This window comes from Sebastes fasciatus, chromosome 6 (assembly GCF_043250625.1).
Source record: "Sebastes fasciatus isolate fSebFas1 chromosome 6, fSebFas1.pri, whole genome shotgun sequence".
Classification (NCBI taxonomy): domain Eukaryota; kingdom Metazoa; phylum Chordata; class Actinopteri; order Perciformes; family Sebastidae; genus Sebastes; species Sebastes fasciatus.
The window spans coordinates 15,932,613-15,955,886 of record NC_133800.1 but is presented as its reverse complement, the minus strand read 5'-3'; the positions used below and the strand labels follow the sequence as shown (position 1 = coordinate 15,955,886).

At 41.8% G+C, this 23,274-nt stretch overlaps 1 protein-coding gene and 1 long non-coding RNA gene across 3 annotated transcripts in view; one reads left to right on the top strand and one right to left on the bottom strand.

Moving 5' to 3' along the window:
• Positions 1-23,274, top strand: part of LOC141769156 (uncharacterized) — a 130,017-nt gene that overhangs the window by 44,889 nt on the left and 61,854 nt on the right. The window lies entirely within an intron of this gene.
• Positions 421-20,630, bottom strand: inpp5jb (inositol polyphosphate-5-phosphatase Jb). 2 transcript variants are annotated; one of them, XM_074637926.1, is made up of 13 exons: positions 20,244-20,630; positions 13,807-14,342; positions 11,458-11,565; positions 11,121-11,229; positions 8,562-8,678; positions 6,530-6,705; positions 6,261-6,372; positions 5,715-5,824; positions 5,299-5,506; positions 4,048-4,185; positions 3,854-3,937; positions 3,659-3,763; positions 421-3,467 (listed from the first exon to the last, which is right to left on the bottom strand). In XM_074637926.1, the coding sequence occupies exons 2-13, from the start codon at positions 14,328-14,330 to the stop codon at positions 3,114-3,116; spliced, it is 2,145 nt and encodes a 714-aa protein (XP_074494027.1). In that variant the 5' UTR covers positions 14,331-14,342; positions 20,244-20,630; the 3' UTR covers positions 421-3,113. The 2 variants fall into 2 exon arrangements, with proteins under 2 accessions (XP_074494027.1, XP_074494028.1); XM_074637927.1 differs by having other exon boundaries at positions 20,235-20,382.

Genomic DNA, 23,274 nt, shown 5'->3' with positions numbered 1-23,274 from the left:
AGTGCAAGGTCAATTATTTGAAATAATTGAAGATAATGCATGTACAGCACTGTTGTTGCATTAATGACCTCTATAGTCATCATGTAAATATTACCTGCACTTATTTGAGTAAAGGTTTTAGCAGCACTGACTGCATTCTCTCTGGGAATTACATCCTTTATCTTCTTCTATCTTTTAAGGCCACCGCTCTTATTTACTTTGTAAACCCACATTATAAACTCAGTCACTGTTTCTGTATCTTTAGCGCTCTCTTTTACTCTCTCAGCAGAAAAACAAATAATATTTAACTCTACAGTATATTATGTTTTCACTTATTCTGATATATAAAAGTATCGTACGAAACAATAGATTGCACTGTAATTAACCATTTTTCAAGCAATCACAATGAATATGAAGAGACTCAGGAAAAACACAGACAGCACAATTTAACGGGGAGTATATTATTTCTTTGGACAGTGTTGCACTCATTTTTGGGTTGGAGAACAAAACAAGCAACCCCTAAAAAACCTCCTCGCCTCACCGATCAGATGATTTCACAGAGATAAATCGTTCTCATAAGCCAACAATTAATATCTCACAGGCTTGCTATATATATATTTTTTGTCAATTTCATTCACAATTATACAAAGACCCGTAGACTAAACAATCTACACTTCAGACAATAAAAGCAACATCTGGATTTAAATGGAAACAAGAGAAATCAGACTCTCTCTTCATAGTTTTTCTAATAGAACAAGAAAATAATTATCAATATTCTGTAATATCCATTGAAATAATGCTCCCTCACTGGCCAGCAGAATTCAGGCTCATTTAACAGTTAAATAAGAAAATAAATACAGAATTCAAGTAAAATAATCTTTGTGGCATAGATTGTCTCCTATTTTGTCTTTTATAACATACTTAATATTTGTCCTTTACATACATATTTCTTCTGTTTTAGCCACATAATTACAAAACAATAACATTCTGTAGACAGATTTTTTTTTTCAATAACATTTCACAATAGATAGTCACTGGTCATGACAGCAGAACCGACCATACTTATCTAAGTCACCTAAAGTAGGACAAAGTCGTACAATCTTAATGTTACTCTAAACAAAGGTCCATTAGATTTTTCATTTCATGAATGCACTATGAAATGATTGGAACAATTTCAGGTTGATGCAAGCATAACTGTCCTGCATTTTCTTCACCTAACACTTACACTGAAGTTAACTTTTTTTATACTGTCCTTACCAAGGTTTTCTAACAGTTTTCACATCCACGATTATAACAAAGAGGAGTCAAAAACAGCACTTTACGGCACAAAATCACAGTACCGGAATGTACAGTATGTCCATCAGCAAACCATGCAAACACAGCCACGCTCCACTCACTTTCACAGCGCTACACACACACACACATATTCAAACCACACACACACGTCCATAAAAACACATACACACAGAAACTGATTACAGACACACACACACACTTACCTACAGCTACAACAGTATACACTGTCCTACGCTAACAGCCCAAAAGTACAAAGTGTCTAAGATGGTGCATCTGAGGTCACACGGTAACAATGCAACACGACTACTGTGACCATTGTCACGGTCATCTAACCACCAGAATCAGTACGGGGGGATCTGAGCAAGAGAAAACACAGGAACAGTGAACTGAAGAAAATCAAACAAAAAAAATAAAGCATTGGATAGGACCATTTCATCGATTTGAAATATCACATTATGATATTTCACAATAGAGGAGCTTTGTATCATACTACTTACAGTGTAATGCTAAGCGCTGTTGTAGCTCTACATAGTAGAGTTGCTGCTCACATTTGTCAGAGATATCCAGATTGATAATCAGAGTTTTACTTGCTTCTGTGTTGAAAACATCAAGCACAAACTTGTATTTAATACTTATTAAAAAATGGAATAAAACCTAAATATGATTTTTTTGATTTCTGGGTAAATTATTTCCAAAACTTTGCTGCTGTGAAAGCAAGAGTTAGATAAGGCTCATTAACTCACATGAAAAGGTACGTGTGTCCAAGCAATATACTGTATATGTTACCTGGGTCAGATATTGCTATAGATGTTACCACAAGCAGAGTTAGTGGCCAACAATTAATCAACTAGTTCTGGCAAGAACAGCTATGCTGTGTTAGCTGACAGCTATCCTCCCACACCCACCACATCCCACTGGCCCTCTATTTAAAGGCCTTTACGCTCACATTCACTTTCTAAGCTGACGTGTGCTGTGCTGCTGCCACAGCTGGTGGCCGAGCCCCCCTGAACCACAGTTTCCAACCACTTTTCTGTTTTTTCATGCAGCCTGGAGGGACTTTATTCCCATTGGTGGATCATTTGAAATGCTCCCTGCGTGTTATGTATCATGTTACTGTGTAATGCACGCTGAATTTCCAAAGCAGGGAATGTCCACATGAGTAGGTCAATACCGCCAAAATGCATGGCTATCTCCATTTGCAGATTTGCAGAAGCTAATAATGTGAGTGATTTTTGACAGAGCTGGTGATGCTTATGTGGGATGTTTTGGGAATAAAAAGCCTTTTTTCACTACGTCTCTATGATCCTCTTGGTCAGATAGATAGAATAGATTGTTCCACAGCTAAAGCAAACTCTGTGAACTGTAAGAAATGTCTGTGTCAAGTATGTCATACTCCATGTCGTTTGCATGCAGTCTGCTGACATGACTGCTACGTCAGTGCAGAGTTTCAAATCATCGTCGGTATATGGAGAAGATGGTTTCTAAAAAGGTATTAAGTAACCACTCTTTTACTCTACATGACCAGAACATCCTTGAGTATTTCCTAATGCAAGGTGTCAGCTCCCTGTACTGTCCACACCTGAGAACGGACAAAGGTAGAAGAAACACAGGACAGAGTGAGAGGTTTACAAATAAAAAATATACAATGTGCACAGCTTAATAGAACAACTCAAGGCAAAGTAAGCCTTCTGGACAAACCAGTTGGCTGTTCCTGAAAAGGATGGCATCAGAAACTGCATATTTTCATTACAGAAAACATACAGTGTAGTGGATGTATTCAATAAAAGACACAACAGTTGGCTATGTGACCTGTGATAACAGCAGGACTCGGTTGTGTATCACACCCCTGAACCCTCTGTGTCTTTTTCTTCCTCCCCAGGAGCAGACACCTGGCTGCTGCTGCCCTCTGCTGGACGTCCTGTGGACTCACTCTCGGCTGTTGTGGTGATGCTGGATGGAGAACCATCAGCGACGTTGCGCACTTTGATTTTGGCCCGTGCGGGGCTGCCAGTGTGGCTGCCAGTGCGGCTGTCAGAGCGGCTGCGACTGCCACGGTTGTGGTGCTTGGCCTTGCGTGGACTGGGACTGCGGGACCTCGTCTTCACGAGGACAACAGTGCTGTCATCCTCTGAACTGAAGTCAGAGCTGTCTGAAGAACTGGCGTCCTCAAGACCTGTAGTGGGAAGCTGGATCTGAAGACGGATGAAACAGATGATGAGAGTGGGATGTAGGAGATTATATATGGAGAAAGAGCAGCAAAATGTTGGTAAAGGTAACGAAAAGTGTTAAGATGCAAAAGGGAACACCTGCAGTGATAGCATACAGATGTTATGTCCCTAATGCATTTAACCTCAAGAGAGCAGTGCCAGAGTGCCATGATTACCTGAAATGGCTCCGTGACGCCCACGAGGGTGCTCATGTTGTTGCTATAGTAACCCAAGATAAAGTCCCCTGAGCCTTTGGGCAATTCCTCCTCAGTAAAGGTTACCTGGAAAATGGTTAACAGCAGTTAGTCTGACATCTATTAAATGTGAAAGAGAATGATCTCTGGAGAGAGTTCAGCACGCAACCAGATCACCTGATGTTCTTGTCGAGTAAAGTCAGCTTCATCTTGCTTGGCCCAAACATATCCCACATAGTCCTTATGGTGCTTGAAACCCACCTGAGGGGGGGGTGAATTGGTAATGCACAGAAATATTTGTTAATATCTGATGACTTGCTGATTCTTCAGATGTAACACATTATTTGACCAGTAAAGGTGAGACTATTTACCTTGTACAGTCCGATCCAGTCCCAGGAGCTGCGAGGGTAGTTGGGCACCAGTTTGAATCTGGCTATGGCATCTTCAATACTATTCCACTCATCCTCCACCATGATAGTGACCAGGGGAACATCCACCTTGTACGGGAACTACAAAGAACAATTACCATAAACATGTAGTGCAGTGCAAAAATACTGTAAAGTGTCTTGATAAATGATAACGAGGGCTGAGTATCGAACGTCAGCACTGATCGAAATGTGTCCACAGCATCAATTATCAAAAGCAGCTGAGAAGAAGTTTCCGGATTAAAATCATAACTTTGCTAACTTTAGACTTATTTTACTTTACTTTAGTTTTGAGTTTAAACGAGCAGTCTGTAGGATCTGGTGGCATCTAGTGGTGAGGTTGCAGATTGCAACCAACTGAAACCTCTCCCGTGGGCCAAGCGGAAAGGAGAACTACGGTGGCGACACAAAAACGTGAAAACTAGGGCTGTCAAAGTTAACGCAATAATAATGCGTTAACGCAAATACGTTTTAAAGCAACTAATTTCTTTAACGATTTTTCCAGAGGTTGTAGCGGGCTCAGTTTTAAAGCTGGAGTGAAGATACTGGTATCATATGAAACTATAGAACCTAAGGAATCCATTAGTACCAACCATGTCACCTTGCTAGTCATGAAGGAGGCTAAATAATGCTCCAAACTTACGCTAAATTTTGGCAAGGAAAAACTGGCATGGCCATTTTCAAAGGGGTCCCTTGACCTCTGACCTCAAGATATGTGAATGAAAATGGGTTCTATGGGTACCCACGAGTCTCCCCTTTACAGACATGCCCACTTTATGATAATCACATGCAGTTTGGGGAAAGTCACAGTCAAGTCAGCACACTGACTTTGTCCCATGTTGATAAGAGTATTAAATACTTGACAAATCTCCCTTTAAGGTACATTTTGAACAGATAAAAAATGTGTGATTAATTTGAGATTCATCAAGATTAACTATGGACAATCATGTGATTAATCATAATTAAATATTTTAATCAATTGACAGCCCTAGTGAAAACACGAATGGCCCTAACCAGAACAGTGTTTGAATTGTCCGTTTTGTAGAAACATGGCGGCCGACTAGTATACTGAAACTAGTATTGTTTTGGTATTGTTATAGAAACTAAGTATTTAATTATTGTATTAGCATCAGTATCGAAAGATTTCAAAGATGCAAGCCTTAAGTCATCTTTTCAAAGTACCCTGATGTGTCTCACCTGCATGGTAAAGATGGAGGAGACTGGTTTGTGGTCACTGACGGTGTATTCCATGTGACTTCGATAGTAGTGCTGCGTCACTTTGGTCCCACTGGTCAGCCCCGAATTGGAGCCACGCTTCCCTGCGCTGAGAGCAGCGCCGGCAGTAGCGGTGGCTCTCATGCGCCACAGGATCCGGTCGGTCCAAGCTGGTTTACGCTTCTTCCCACTGGGTGGGGGAAGGAAAGAGAGAGATGCAGCAAGAGAACAAAATACCAACTTGTTTAAAATCAGTACATGGAGAAAAAAGAGACACGATCATGCTCCCCCCGGCTAGTGAGGACCTTTCAGAGAGCGGAGTATACGTATTACTGAGCTGGGCTCTGGGTTATCTGGTCAGTGGCCTAGAAATTCACAACACCTCTGGCATTACCAACCTCGTGTCGTATGTATCCGTTCCAACATCAAACTTGTAGGTCGGAGGAAACTTCAGCGGCCCCTCTTGGAAACCCTCCAACACTGTCTCACTGTCTTTGGCCATATTGAGCTGTAACAGTGGGATTTAGTAGACATCACTCAATGGTTGGCACTGAATGACCTGACAACTCCTGTTGGAAGATAGTGTGTTTCTCTATTGCCTTCTAGTGGCAGTCCACCAGACAAGAGACAAGAGTTTTTATCACATACTTCCTGACATTTTAACGCAATTTTAGCTTGTGAAATGTCTTCACAAGAACTCTGATCTAAAGTTTTAGATTCAAATTCTTAGAAAGAAATATATATTTTATAAAGCACAGCTTTTTAGAAAACAAGTCTGGATAAGATTTCAATGTATAGACTAATTTTGTTCTTTATAAAATAAAAAATTAAATCAAAAGTTGCTATGAATACAGAGGAGCTTGCCAGGAAGACCACATGCAGAGGAGTTCAATTTCACAGTCTTCTATCTTTACACAGTACATAAAACAACCTTTATCTTTTACCTGATCCTTTTCTAACAACACTAGATACTTGTTGTTATCGATGGCTGATTTCACCACTTGCATATCCAGGTCATCAATGCGAAAATTGAGATCTCCAAACCAGAACACCACACTGTGAAAAAATGAGTAATTTCATTTAAAGTGCAAGTACATAAGTACTTTTGTGATGCTGATTGTGACTCCATTTCCGTCATATAAAATGGAGAAAACCTATTCTTTGAGCTTGTTTGTCACAGATATATCAGAGTGCAAAGGTTGTGCTGACTTACTCATGGTCAAGAACCCCGGTGGCGGCCTGGCCCTCAAACTGCTGCTGCTGCAGGATGCTCTCGAAGTCCTCCATGCGCTGATCTGAGTTTTCCATGTGAGCCGGCAGGTGGCAGTTGAGGAAGCAGATGGTGTGGCCGAACGCTGACATGCGGGCGCTCACACCACCTTTATTCCCCTGTAACACCAACAAGCACAAGTCAGGTTAAATAAAAGAATAATAAGAGAGGAAGGCACACAAAGAGGAAGAAAGCTGTTGTATTAATCATCTCTGGAAGCAAAATTAAATGAATGACTTAAATGACTATCGTCAATAATTAAAAAAAAGTGCTTAAAGTCAGCGACTGGTCCGTCAGTCTTCTCACTGTATTGAGTGTTGCATGTGTCACAGACAAACAGCAAGTTTACTCATTAATGACCGGTGAAGAACGTCATCCATATTTAATGCTACCAGTAAAGTGCACAGCATGGGGACAGGATGAGTCTGCAGATTTCTTCCCGCTGTTCTCCCGACTGCTTTGACTCACTAAAACACAAAAGATGTTTCAGTGTAAAATCTGCAGAATGTGCTGACGCCTGTCTGAGTTCATACACGGAGGATTTTACATAAAACTGAGTGCTACATAACTTTTCAGTGAACAGGATCTTAGTTTTGCGTTTGAGCATGTCATTTTCTTTTAGTAACATATTGTAGCAAACATCTTTTTTTACCTGTTGAACCCTCTGAGACCCATAACAGACCGTTTTTTGTGTTTTTCAGGAGGGTACAGGGGGTCTTTAGAGGGAGATAGCAGGTCAACAGTAGATGTCACATAAAAGAAAGCTGGGAACCTGAAGATTAATTTGAGATGCAGCGCAGCACTGGGTGTCAAGTTGTTCTAGCCATAAATTAGAAATAAACATGAATTAATTAATTGATTAATCATGCTCACGTATGTCTCATAACTTGTTACAGCAATTTTGGGGTTGATACAACTTGTTACACAGATTTGATGCTAAATTTAACAATTCTTTCCACTTTAGAATTGATAAAAATGATTAATAATCCCTCTTAAATACCACATTAAGACACCAAGATCTCGAGTACGATCATAGTAAAAGCCATGCTGTGATTTGGTATAAAAAAACTTTTGACATTCGGGAATTTCTGCAAGAATTATATTTTCCAGCAATTGGATGGTGAGCACTTCTGTTCTGGAAACTGCTCAGAAACCCCCTTATTGTTAATCTACCTAGTAAAAGCCACCCATCCTCTGAATGCTCTAGGTCTGTAGTTTGTGGCTGTAAAGTTTCCTGAGGCTGTGATTATCGTAGAGGTCACCACAGGTCATTTTATACAGTGAGGTCAAATTTCAAAGAATGGTCTCACTCTATGAAATGGCCACTATGGGGACTAACATCATCACACATGAATACAACTGGGCTCATTGGATCCACAAGAGTCTCAGCTTTACAGTGACACCCAATTTATGCAACTCCAAGACTGTTTAGGGACCCCAGTATGCAGTTCTATTCAAATACACCTGAATAGAATAGGCAAAAATAACACATATTTTGCGCAAAACTGCATGTAATTATCATAAAGTGGGCATGTCTGTAAATGTGAGACTCGTGGGTACACATAGAACCCATTTTCATTCACATATCTTGAGGTCAGAGGTCAAAGAACCCCTTTGAAAACGTCTGTGCCAGTTTTTCCTCGCCAAAAGTTAGCCAAACTTCGTAACGTTATTTAGCCTCCTTCCTGTATCTTCACTCTGTTCCTTTGAAAGACAGTAAAGTCAGTCTGGCTCAGATGGTTAAAAGAGCACTGGTCTTTATTCTCATAAAACTGGATGGAACAGCATTTGACTATCAAGTAACAAGACTGGATAAAAGCAAAAGAAGTGTGTTAGTCTCTATCAGGGTATCAGTAATGCAAATGTAGTCACTCCTGCAGAGATGTCGTCCTATGTACAGCTAAGCTTCCATCATGTGTGAAATGTCCATAATAACACAGCGCTGATCACAGTATGGTGTCGGTAGCCATCTCACCCAGTAACCCCCCAGGCCGGTGCGGGTGGTCTCAGTCTGTACTCCGCGGAGGAAGGGCAGATGGAAGTATTTGGCGAAGACCAGCAGCAGCAAACCTTGCATCCGCTGGGAGGTCACCTGAGGGACAGATAAGTGAGGAGAGACGGTCAGGATGACATGAATAGAGATATGAGGAGGCACTTTGAATAATTCTGAAGAGAAAGCAGCTATAAAGTTCAGGGTAATATCATAAATATCTTGCACTAAAATTTCAATAAACAAATTCTCTGAGCTGAGTCCGGCTTTGCTGTCCGTCCATTTCTGCCGCTCTGCTTCACTTCCACTCCGTCCTCTTTCTACCCCTTTGCATTTCCATTTCTGCCTGCAGGAGCCAGCAGCCCAGCTCTCCCACTACTTTACATGAAGCGCTGCACATTAAGGAGGCCATAGCTTGTGGTCTACCCTCGCTGTGGCAACAAACCACTCTGTGGCGGAAACGTGATGTACACGCTGTAGGCACTTGATGGTCAGACCTCTCCTTTCTCCAAGCCCTCCACCACCATCTCAAACGCACTTGTTCTGCTACATAATGAGATGCAGATTTTGACATTTGTGCACCACTGGTTTAAAAAAAGAAGTGCACTTATTTTTGTACAGCACAAGAATATGACACGTGCATTGCGGAAAACAATGTCGAGCCCCTCACAAGATATTTATGTTCACCCCTCCCTCTCCCTTCCTCCAGTGGTCCACACATCCCAACCCCCAACTGCAGGCCGAAGAAGCACGATCACACCCCGCCTGAAATGCCCTGTGGGCAGTAATGGAGGCACACATCTTTGCACGTGACATAAGACCCGCTCGCTTGTATACTAACCGGCTATTGGAACAACTTTGTTGCGTAATGGATTCTAACTGAACCGTAACATGGACTGACTTTATTTTTGGTACGTGTGTGGACAAGAGACAATGAATGTGTGTATCTGTGTGTAACGTCTGAGTGAACACACCTTTGCCTGCACGCACTGTGGTTGAAAAAGCATTTCTTATCAACATCAGTGAACATTGGGAGAGCTCCTGAAGGCTGCCATGCTACATTTAGGCTTCCAAGAGAAAAGACATTTAAGCCCAAAGACAAGTGTGTGTGTGTGTGTGTGTGTGTGTGTGTGTGTGTGTGTGTGTGTGTGAGAGTGAGTGAGTGAGTGAGTGAGTGAGTGAGTGAGTGAGTGAGTGAGTGATAGAGAGTGCACAGCGGTGTATGTTTGACCTTGTGTAGCACACACATGACTAAAGACTGTTCATTACACAATATGTACATTAGACATCATTTGCTGGATTTTTAAAGAAACCTAAAGTTAGATTGATTTATTGACATATGGGCTTGCTTAACAAGTCTTTTAAATTACGTGGTAATTACTTAAACACTGTAGTAGGCAGTATATTTTCGGCATCATTGGGCAAAAATTCCATAATAACCCTTCAGCATATTGTAATTCAAGTGTTCTGAGAGAAAACTAGACTTCTGCATCTCCTCATGTCAGCCAGAAATAATGTCCTGTTGGCTCTGTCTTTCTGCAGTAAGCTTTCCTGTGATTGCAGCAGTTACAGTTTGAACCTGACAATGGTGAGCTGTCTATCTCGGAGCAGAAAGAACCGATGGGGTGTCTCGTTACTACGCGTCTGTCCACCATGTCATGACTAGACAGATTCTTACTGACAACACCACGCATCTCCCTCTGCTTAAGACAAACTCCAACTAAACTGTTCGCAGCATTAATATCCACATGAAGTACACAAAAAGGTCACGTGGAAATGATTTTAACGAGGTTTAAGCGAACGTAGCAGACCATGACGTAGCTGGGGGGCAGCATCAGTCTCACTGTCAGAGGCCCATCAACACTGACAACAACGTGGTCCAAAAATAAAACAGCATCCTGGGAGACATTTGTCTAGCTCTTTCAGCTCGACAGCTGATTCACGCTCTCTGGCTCACCATGCCAACAGAGCCAAGCATCGCTTCACATGCAGCCAGACGAACACCGACCACAGCTGCGGTATGCGCCCTAAAAAACATACAACCTGGAAGATACCAACACACACGACAGCTCTTCAGAATATAGACATTTTGACGATTTCTATTACCAGCTTTTAATGTGTAATGTATGGAATACATATTAAGAAGTATTTGCTACATCCGATTCAATATGGGCATTACCTGAAACCTATTGTATTTCTTAGTATACTATGTTCCCATATATGTGGAGGCATTGTGAAATAGTAAGAAAGAGAAAAAGGGGAAGGTATGCAATCACTAAGGCCCACCGAAGGGAGACCGAGAGACAGTGAAAGCTGGACTTCGCGTTATGAGCTTGGCAGACAGCGAAAGACAGCAGATACACTGACATTACACGCCTGTTATGAATTATCACCCCGTCCGTTGCTCGGGGAACAAAATGAGCCAAAACAGCAGCGGAGAAGCAGAGATCTCATCAGCGACCATGCAGTGCGCATGAATCTAAGCTGTTTAGCATTTTACTATGAGTGCGTGCATATGTGTTGATAATAAAAGCCATTACTGACCAGTACGTAACCGAAGGGGCTGAGTCTCTCCATGCAGACTTCGCTCCACTGGTCTGTGAAGAGGACATCTTTCAGCCTTTTGTTAATCATTGAGTTCACTTCCTGCAGCCTTGAAGAAAAATGACACACGGCAACACGCAGGGGTCAACAGCCGACAAAGATGTAAGAGGAGCTGATGAGTGGGAGCATTGAGAATGTAATGGTGGATTAATAGATGGAGCCATAAGAAGACAGACATCACTGTGGTTCAGAACTGACTGCTCATTAGTGACATTGTTTAAAGTGTCAATGTGGGAAAGAGCGTACTTAAATGGACACCGCATCACAAAACACTCACCCGATAATGTACATGTCTGTGTTTCCATCACCCACGTTTAGCCCCAGCAAGGCGGTAATGTCATCGGGTGGCGTGGCCGAACCCACGTTCCAAGTGATGATGTGCAGCCTGTTGGAAAAGCATGTTAGGTAATATCTCTTATAAACTCTCATCTCCTACACACTTCAGGGTCTTAACATCCAGACGCTGAGTGAGACAGCACAACCCTTGTATTAATAACCAGAATTACCCCCTCTTGGTTGTATGCCTCCGCCAACCAGTCAAGTTACAGTTTACATCCATTTCTGTCCAAAATGTCACCACGTCATCATTTTAACCTGTTAGACATTTGTGTGAAATTGTCATAATTAGCATATGAATTCTTGAGTTATGGCCAAAAACTTGAATTGTGAGGTTGCAATGACCTTGACCTATGACCTTTGAATCCAAGTGGATGTTTGTTCCTAACTTGAAGAAATTCCCTACAAGCGTTCCTGAGATATCGTGTTGACGAGAATGGACCAGATGGACCTACATACGTACGTCCGTACATACAGACATGGGTACGACAAAATGGGTTCTATGGGTACCCACGAGTCTCCTCTTTACAGACATGCCCACTTTATGATAATCACATGCAGTTTGGGGCAAGTCATAGTCAAGTCAGCACACTGACACACTGACAGCTGTTGTTGCCTGTTGGGCTTGAGGTTGCCATGTTGTGATTTGAGCATCATTTTTATGCTAAATGCAGTACCTGTGAGGGTTTCTGGACAATTGTTAATGGTTAATTGATTTCCAATAATAAATATATACATAAATTTGCATAAAGTAATAATATTTGCCCACTCCCATGTTGGTAAAAGTATTAAATACTTGACAAATCTCCCTTTAAGGTACATTTTGAACAGATAAAAAAAAATGTGTGATTAATTTGAGATTCATCGCAATTAAATATTTTAATCGATTAACAGCCCTAAATGTAATTAATTAGGAGGACAATATTAATATTAAATAAAAACAACATACATTACAAAACTGAGTACAAACTGACTGTGTTGACTTCCAGCAGCTACTGTTTCCATTAGGTTAATTATCACCATTAATCAGGGCAGACAGTATCGGTGCAAACCAGAGGTTGTATAAGGAATTGTATTCACACCTTGTATGTTTTTAATTCATGCAATGTGATTTTATATATTGGGCAGTTCAGCAGTTAAAAATGTCACTTAAAAAAAAGAAGTCCTGGCTTCAAATCCGCTGGCTCTGAAAGCCAAGCTGACTCTGGACCAGTCTGAAGACATGTAAGTTAGGTAAATTAGAAAATCTAAATCAGCCATATAAGTGTGAACATGAGGGTGTGTTTGTCTGTATAAATACAGTATGTTGGCTCTCTGATAAACCTGTCGAGGGTTTATCAGTGTGTAGACTGGGACAGGCTCCAGCCACCTGCAACCCTGAACGGGACAAGCAGTTCAGAAAATGGATGGAATTAAATTCTGTGCAGTAGTTATAATGTATTTGCGGGGAAGCTATTGAATAATTCCCCAAATGAAACATGTGAATGAACACGAAGCTCCTCTCTATTTACTGGCCAAAGGCACAGGACATTTAAGGGCCGATGTCACAGTTGTTCCAGAGCACTTGAGGTTCAGCTCCCAAGACAATTCCAAAAATGTTCTATAAAAAGCAGAGAGCTCACTATGCGCGCAGTGTTATCGTTAACCTTCCACTTCCAGCAGACCCTTCTCACAGCCACGGCATGCTGTAGCTGATACAACTGCATACATGGTATTTAGGTTTGCAAGTTTTCTTGTTGATTAACAGTCCATGACATTAAATCACAGTTCAATCATTCAAGCTTCCTGTGCTGCGACACAAAAAGGTTCCCATTATTTTGCAACCTAATCAGTTCCAGGAATCCAGTTTACTTTACAGTGATTCACTACCTACTAAACAAGGGAGTGGTTAGAGACACACCCAGAGAAAAGAGGGAACCTCCAGTAGGAAAGAAAGACACAAACCTTACACAGGCCATTTAACTGAAAATATGTCACCCTTTTGAGGCTTAACATGGAAGCGTAATAGTCCCTAAAATGGATCAGATTATGTAATCTAGAAATACACTAAATGCAACCCATGTATCCTGACATCATTTGGGATATTGATATTATTACGAAATAATTACTTGACTTAGACTTAGCCACAATGTGGCTACATGCTCACTCTAATCATGTAGCCTTGCAGTGACTGTCAGTGTACGTTAATAAATGCTATGTGTGCCAAGCTTGTTTCTCTCAGCTGTGTGGGAATGAAAGGCGAAGACATGCTGAGACATGAACGTTGGGACACACGGATGCGGGAACTTGCCTGAAGTCTTCCACAGCCTGGGCCGGCGTGTCGGCTGTACCTGCTACAGAGAGGGCTCTCTGTGACTGAGGGTTCAGGTGAGGAGCCATAGGCCTGCTGGCAGGCGCGTGGGGGACTGAAGCAGCCCTGACCGGGTGGTGGCCCGGTCCTTTAGGACCAGCCTTAGTGCTGGTCCCGGTGCGTTCTCCTAAGGGTTTGACTGCTCCGGGGCGCGAGGGTTTGGGGCGACTGGCCACAGCGCCATCAGGAGTGCACTGGTCCTGGGGAGCCACTGGGGCGGGTTCAGCTCTGGGCTCAGCTCTGGGCTCAGCTCTGGGTTCGGAGATGTCTACAGAGCCCTCTACCCTGGCACTCCTCTGTGGCCGTCGAGGCCTGGAAGGAGCTGCAGGCTGGCCGGCGGTGGGATCTGTGGCTGGAGCCGCTGGATCTGATGGCAGAGCTGGAGTTATTGTTGTTAAAGCTTCTGATGCTCCCTTTGGGTCGTCTTCTTGTGTCTGGCTTTGGTTCGGATTACCTCCGTCCATTTCTTAAGATTTCTGTGACAAAGAAAAAGAATAGAAATGTTTCCACTTGCAAGATGCACATTATGTTTGCATTTCAAGGAATTTAACTCATACTTATCCAGAGCATTAATTAGGGATGCACCGATACCAATACTGGATCTGATATCGGGCCGATACTGACTCAAATAGCTTGATCGGATATCGGTGACAATGGGGCCGATCTATTCACTTCAATTATTTGAATGGCGTTTTGACCAATTAGTTCCCGCATTCAAAAATTTTACACTTGAATTGTAATTACTGTTAGTTTTGAAGATTTTTTTTGCCAAGTTGCTGGTGTACGATTTATTATTTTAATAATAAATAACAATTCACTAAATGTATATCTATGTATTTATTTGTTATAGTTTGTTTTACAAAGTTAAGTCAAACCTGTTGTTGCCTTAAACATAAAAGAATGATCCCAGTCACTTCCACACAGTGAGGCATACACTGCATTTAAACACTGGTATGGGATCGATACTCGGTATCGGCTGATAACCAAAGCCCAGTTATCGATATCTGTATCAATATTGGGACTGAAAAAGTTGGATCGGTGCATCCCTAGCATCGGTACAAAACTAAACTAACCCTGAAGATAACATTCTTGTGTAGCATCAGAATTATATGGAGGGATTCATGTCAGGACCTCTGTGGCTATAAAAATAGGACAAAATGTATTAGGAAAATGAATTTAAAAAGTAGCTAAGAAGGTACAGAGAAGATTTCTACCACTGAAACACTGGACAGCACGACATGCAGCCCCTTTCATAAATAACAAGTCAATTCAGCTGATGAGTGCAGGACTGTCATAAGACCCTATTGACCCAGCAGGACAACGGAGTGAGTCATCCAGGCTCCCACCATCGTGATGTTTCAATTACCTGCCTCCTCATGGCCTTGAAAACAGATGAATACAGCTGCACGTATTGATAGAAGAAAGCATTTGAAAAACCAGAATACAAAAAAATATCATCTAGAGAGCAGGAAAAGACAAGGAGAGACGTACTCTCCTGCTGTCGTAACCTCTTAGAGCTTTTGGATGGGAGATTTGGCGAAAAACAAGCCCGGACACAGTTTATCATCCTCTCTACTAAGCAGCCCGCCAGTCCTCCAGTAACCAGGGAGATGCTCAGTCAGTTCATATCAGCTCAGAGCACCTGCCACACACTAACACTAGGAACCGCTGCACGGTCCAGAACAGCAAAAGTCAACAGCACGGAAATAAACAACAACACAGAGAGAGGGAGCTGCAAAGAGATCAGACAGACACAAAGAGCAGAGTAGGACAGAAATAAAGGAGCAATTTAAACCCAATCCTTTCAAGTATTGCGTGAATAAATGACTGCTTTGCTTTTCTCTATTGCTGATTGATAGTACACAACAGCAATTTAAGATACCCAGTTACATTTAAAAACGTCTGATCTAAATGCAAAACATGTGAAGCATTTTACATCAGAGGCAACTGCGTCAATGAACTGATCAAAAATTAGAGTGCCACTTCAAATTCAAACTTCCATGGAAAAATATGGCCATACAATTAATGGAAAAAAATAGGGCTGAACAATTTTGAAAAAATATCTAATTGCGATTATTTTGACTGATACCGCAATTGCGATATGATTTGCAAAACTAGAGGGAATGATGATTTTTGATGATGATGAAAGTAGACTTCTGCACCTCCTTGTGGCTCTGTTTTCAGGCTTTAAATAATCTAGCCCGTGATGGGAGACTTTGGCCAATCACAGGTCATTTCAGAGAGAGCGTTCCTATTGGCTGAGGCAGCTGTCAATCACTCACAAACTTCAACCAAACGGTCAAACTAGGCAGCGCTGATCAAATATGAATCAATATTCTGTTACTGTAATGCCTATTTCTCGCCTCAGATGTTTCCAGAAACATCTTGTAGTGTACTGTTTAGCTGTAAAATGAGAAGGTTTACTCCGGCTGGTGGGCGGTGCTTGGTATTTCCTCAACTTATCTCAACATGGCTTTATCATTTTACAGCTAAACAATCAATATGATAAGTTAAGTTTAATAAAAGTGACTTTTTTTTATCATATTTGCTCCAATCTCACCTACTTCAGCTTTAATTTTGCAGTCCTAAAAATATATATATATATTAGTCACACTATAGTTCATAAATTGTTCATCACCAAAGATGACACCAAAATAAAAACAAGCCAAGACTGCTCGAATGTTAAAACAAAAACAAAAAAACAGCCACATATAGTAGATGGGGACATGGTCTTGTGTTTGTGGTCATGTCTGATCCTTAAAAGAGCTGATTTGGGCACAAAACTGTGGCAGGCCAACCCAGATCCATCCGTCAGTGATGGTAGGAGTAAAACACGTGAGAAAGGACCGAAAAAATGTCTCACTCTTTTATGAGGGTGAGAGGACACATAGTATTTCGTTATCAGGTGGTGCACAGCCAAATCATGGCAGCCATTAACCCATTATATTCTCTACATGCTTGAAATGAGGTCCTGTACGTTAGGGACATATTTTTGGTCAGTAGGGAGACAGAGTTATCTGCTCTGGGGACAGAGAAACAACAGAGCTCTCTCGTAATTATTCACATGACCTTGAAGAGACGGGAGGCCGTGATTTACACGCCGAGAGGAGGGCCGCCACATGTGCCCAGAAACATGCTGGTCTCTCAGTCCACCAATGACCTGGAGCCTGGCTGGGCATAATGTATTCCTATGGTCCATGTATGGCATTTAGCGGGGGGAGTGTTGGAGGAGGATGGAAGGGGAACACGTGGGAGTGGGTGGGTGCAAAACGAGCCAAGGGAGAGCCGAGCGAGACAGCCCATTCAGCGCCCAACACTGTGTCTCTTTGCAGAATGTCTCTAAATTGATCCTCTCACACTTCCCTCTGGCACTGTCTATTTTTCCAAGCTTTAATCCCCCCTCTCTTTCTCTTATCGTCCTGTTTCTCTAATCCTTTCTCTCTCCTCATCTTCTCCCAGACTCTGTTGTTCCACCTTCACTGCATGGCCATTGAATTGCTACACCACCACCACCGTCAATTTCCCATCCTATATTTTTCCTTTCACATCAAGCTGAGCGCCTACACACTATTCCCGACCTAAAATCTCTCCATTCCTTTCCTCTTTTATTCCACCCCCTGCGCTCCGAGGTGACACTTGTGCTCCTCCAGCGACGTGCTCTGTATTGTTTCCATCAGCCAACCACCTCACAGTCACTATCAATGACGTCAACACGCCACAGTCCCAGCGGCCATAACAACCGGACATTGATCATAATCAGTGATAATGTGCTCGGGAACATGGGGAAAAAAAACTGAACATGTTCAAACCATGTATGAGAAAAATAGCAGAACTTAGCGGAGATGATAATGAAAGAAGGAAATACTAAAACATGAGATGGAAATGGCACATGCAGAGACAGTTTTACACCAACATTTTTTTTAAATTTTCTTAATGTATGACAGAGCAAGAGTTCATTTTTTGTCGTTACGAGAACAGTGACGACAGACTACCGCTTCTTATTCCACTCACGTTCACCGAGGAGAGACTGGAATGATTTGATAACAACAAATGTGTCATGGTGTTTACATGTGCCCTCCTGAGGGGGGGGAGAGCTGAGAGAGCCAGGAAGGATGTAGTGAAACCCAAACATCAGGCTCCAGCCAGCCTTCTTGGCTCCTCTGGTGGGATTATTTGACAACACAGATAGTTTTGGATGACCGAGTCCGTTCATGTCTTTCTTCTTTAGGGGTTAATCTAAAAGGAAGTCATCTATATCCTCACTTATTTATCTTAAATCCTCGGCTCTCTCTCCAGTGATTCCAGCCATAACGTTGATCACATTTTGCTCCCCTCTTGAAATTACAGCCAAGCAGAGTGTTGGTGTTCGGGGCCTCCAGGGCCATATGCCCCTGTGACAGGGATACTAATGATGACCCGGACAGAAATGACTCGGCCAGCTGCTGCCACAGCTGTAAACGGCTCCTCCAGGTCCTAGCGCCACTGAGTATCACTCCCCTGTATCCAGGGGGCCTCATCTTTCTGATCAGGTCACAGCCGAGGCTGTAGGATGTCAGAGTGATTCTGCTTTTACAGTCGAACACTGAAGACATGTGCTGACCACACAGAGTATAATGTCTGCACTGCAAAATTATATAGTTAAATTGCAATTTCCGATTCTGTCAGTTAACGATTATAGAAATCAGCCAAATGGAAACATTCACTTCATTCTGCTTAAAAGGCCTCACCGTAGAGGAGTCACCATGTTGTTATCAGACGCAAAAGCAGCATCTGGTTCACCAAATAATTGACATGCATACATTGCACAATGTCAAGTAATTGGGATAAAGATTTTCATTCAGTCCAACGTAATCTGTCTGTGAAGGAATCTGGTTTATGACAAAAACTCATTAGGGATGATAAAAATAAATCCATTGGGCTTGGATTGGCAAGCTAAATAGGCCTGCTAACGTCTGCATGAAATAAAACACTATTTCATAGAGAAGTCGGTTCATTGCTCACATGCTCCTTCCTGTCCAGTTACTGGATTTTAATTAAAAATATGTGCAAAGAATTGCAACAGCAGCTTCACAGTACAGTAGCTGCTGTTCCTGTATACTGTGAAAACCTGTTAGGTGAGTAATAATCAGGGAATTTGGACTAAAATCTGCGTTTTGGAATCCAATGTGTCAACAGATTATTATGATTACAGCTGAATCCTCCCTCAGAGCAGCTATCACATTATATTACATTATTGCATGCAACTGTATGGCTGACACCATTTTAGCAGAGCATAATGACACACTTTTGAGTTAGTTATCTGGAACAGCTTCTGACCGCACATAAATATGCTCAAAACCAAGAGACAGGATGTGTCATTTGATACCTAGTGTGATGGAATATTTGATACACAAGTTAACTTAAAGGAAGGAAGAGGTCCCGGAGCTGATGACGTCTTACAAAGAAGGTTTATTGAAGCTTGATCAAGGAGCAATTGTCTCCACAATGAGGTGCTCTCTACATGAAGGCCTCACAACTCTGCCCTTCCTCCCTGGTGCTCAGTGTCTTACCCTTATCATGTTTTGAGTTACTCCATTCCTCTGGCATCTCTGACCCTGGTTGCCCTAGCGACTGGCTCTACGGTCCACAGCTGTACAGATAACGGTGGCTCCTCTAGACAGGGCTCCAACCCAATAATGTCAACAGAGGGACACTCTGACAAACACTCTGACCTTTCTACCAATAAGAGAGGAATTAATGGAAAATTCCATCACACCTAGTATACTCTGTTATGTAAACACCAGAACACAAGTCCTACATTGCACTCTTTCAGGGTAGCACCGGGACACTGGTATTTGTACCATGCAGGTAGATGCATACATTTGCATATACTGAGACAGAAATGACTGAAATGTCTTGGCGGAAAGAGGACAGCAGTTATCTGGCCTAATTACACTCCTGCTTCAAGGACAATGTTTTGTCTGGATGAAAAAGAGGGATGAAGGTCATTTTAATTCAGTGTTTTGCCATCAGATATTAACTCACAGACACATGGGTGCATGCATGTGTGTGCATTAATGTGTGTGAGATGAATATCAGTGCTTGTGTCTGTGTGTGTACACTATAACTGCATGTTTATGATTCATCAGCATGATCTCTAGCATTGAAAAAGGTGAGAATTTTGAGTTAATTATTATGGTTTTAGGTTGTAAACACACATGCATCAATGACCACCCACAGTATATCAATATAACACATGCACAGTGTGAGGATCAGCTGGCACAGGTGATGTCAGGATGACACTGAAGTAAACAACATTATTTCCTGTATTGCTATTTCTCTGCTCTCACCACCACCACTAGTAGTGATTCATAGTCATTAATCATCACCTTCTTTACCTGTGTCGGTTCTTCTGTGTTGAGAGGTTTTAACAGCTGATGGATACAGATGTTGTAGCAGCCTCGGTGGAGGATGGAAGAAGAAGTGAACCGTTAACCGAAAACACACTGAACTTTCCTCTCCAGTCGCCTCCCAGATGAAACCATCGGCATCCCAGCAGCCTTCCTTCCTTCCTTCCTCGGCGAGGAGATGACAGGCAGGAGGAAGAGGAGGAGGAGGAGGAGGAGGAGGAGCAGGTGGGCTCGAAGCGATGCAGGCGAGAGATTTTGCCAGGCAGGCTACATCTCACTAACACTAATGTCTCCTCCTTAAAGACACAGGCTGTGTGTGTTGGTCCTGTGTGGCTTCCTCCGTGCCCTTCAAATTAAAACAAGGCGCGAGAGAGCGAAAGAGAGAGAGAGAGCTTCCGTAAACCAGCAGCCACAGATTGATTACAGTCACCGGCGCTCACAGAGCTGCAGCAGCTAGACAGGAAACACGGCAAACACACATAACAAACATGGCTTCCGGTTGCGAGCAGTTATCTCTCGACACCAGTTTCCATAACAACAACAACCGTTAGCCTATGTTAGGGCGCGAGCCAAATTACCTATTACTATTCAACAGTGGAGATTTGAATGACCGTTCTATGGAGTCCACATCTGTGATGATGACGCACTGCTGCCGCCTAGTGGTGGTGTAATTACAGAGCAGCAGTGAGGGTTGGAAGGTAGAAGCACCTGCATCTTTTTAATTGGCACTTTGTAGTAATTATTTGTCAGAAAATGTTATTTTATTTATTTTATTTTATATATTTATTTATATTTATTCTTGTACACTTGTTTTTTTTTGAGTGCCCTCTGGGTATTGTCATGGGTGGGGGTGGGTGGGATATCTATCAGTCCAAACATGTTTGTGCAATGGATTGTCAGAGTTGTATTAATAAAATTCAGAAATAAACTCTGTTTAAAAAAAAAAAGAAAGACATTAAATATCAATAGTTTTATCACTTTTATTTGCTTGAGGAAGACCTGAACCCACAGGAGTTTAGGTGTCCCATATTAGGCAGTGTCCCACTTTATGGCAACTCACCCTACAACAACGTTATCCAACTGCACTGCTATTCAAATTGATGGAATATTCAGATTTTCTTGAGCCAGAGATTCAACTCTACGTGTTGAGACTGTCTTCACAATATCAATCAATAGTTGTTTTAACAAAATTCTGAAATAATCTCTGTTTAAAAAAGAAGTAGAAAAAAAACACAACTGAGAGTTTTTTTGTTGGTGGATGTAAGATTTGAAGCAGCCTCCTTAGATTCAAGATTCAAGATTCAAGATGTTTATTGTCACGCCGGTTATACAAGTACAATCGAGTGAAATGCTTTTTGCTGGGAAGCTGGGAAGCTCCACAATTAGGGGTGTGACGATTCACTCAGCTCACGATACAATACACGATATTGGGTTCACGATCTCGATACAATATTATCACAATCATTTTAACAAAACTTGAATGATGAAAATATATGACTGAAAAAATAGCCTTTTATTCAAAAGACATTAAATGCAAAACAAGGCTGTTGTTTGCCTTATGGTTCCATTTTTTATGGTATCAGCCCTGTCCTGTCCTCTGTCCTCCATCAGTCAGTATCAGTCCTTCCTCCTGTCCTCTGCTGATGTCACTCATCAGGTAACATTAGGGCTGGTAGTGGGGGGGGGGGGGGGGGGGGGCTTTGTCTCAGCCAGCTGATAAGTTTACCAGTAAGATATATGACAAACTAACCTAAACATATAAAAGGAAATACTTTGTACAAGGCATATTAAGAACATATACATATCAGGAAGTATGAATGTACATATATAACAAATACTTTGTACAAGGCATATTAAGAACATATACATTAAGAACATATACAGTATATACAGTATAAGATATATGGTTGAGGTACTTTTTGTGTGAGAAGGTGTCGTATGAATTATCTATTTAAAAGATTTGATCAGTTTCAAAAAGAGCAAGAACGCCATGTTGGGTCAAGGGTCAGGGTTAGATTTGCTTGATATTGTCTTGGCAAAACTTTATACTGTTACTAATTAACTTAATTTATTAACTTGCCAAGGGAGCCATAGGCAAATATTTGCTGTTTGGCCTCCATTAAGCCCCCACTGAGCCCTGTCCTCATCAAATGAAGACATGCTTACTATAGACTTTCTCCAGAGCACATCGGTTGTAATAAAATTCCAATATATTAACTTATTATGCACTGAAAATGTAACTTCTATGGCCTCCGCCATTTCGACAACGTCAACAAATACGTCACAACTCGTGAACTCGGAGCTTTCAGAAACTTTCCACTTACGAGGTCATGAATACCACATGAGTGAATACGGTAAATAAAACCCCGTTCGAAGGCACCATATTGTACTTAAATGGTGCAAATTCCCTTAAAGGTACAGTGTGTAGGATTTGGCAGCATCTCGTGGTGTAGTTGCAGATTGCAACCAACTGAATACCCCTCCTCTCAGTCCTCCTTTTACCACAGTCTTGGAAACGTGAGCCGCTGAAAAATCGTGGTAACGCCGTTCACCTCACTCAGAGGCCATCCTTACCATAATAACACTACTTTAGGAGCAGCGGAAGTCAGACAGCAGCTGGCGGTGATGAAATGATACACACTGTTCCTTTAAAAGAAATGTAATTAATCAAATTACCAAAGCCAATTCACATGCAAAACACTTTTTTCTTTCATTTCCAATTCATACTATGTATATCTATGCTTGTAATTTTAAACATTTGTCATGTATCACACACGCAACTTTCTGTAAAAAACTATTTTACAAAGTAATGATAATGAGTAATTAGAAACAATGACGCACTTTTCAGTAAAGTTTATTCATAGCTTGTAATTTGGAAGATTGTAACTGAGCGATGCTCGTTCATGCCTGTGTAGAGCGAGCAAAAGCGCAAGCAAAAGCGCGAGCAACAGGACACTGACTTTCGTTGACTTAACGGCCACAGGTGTCGCTGTTAACAAGCAATTTCTGATTCTTACAT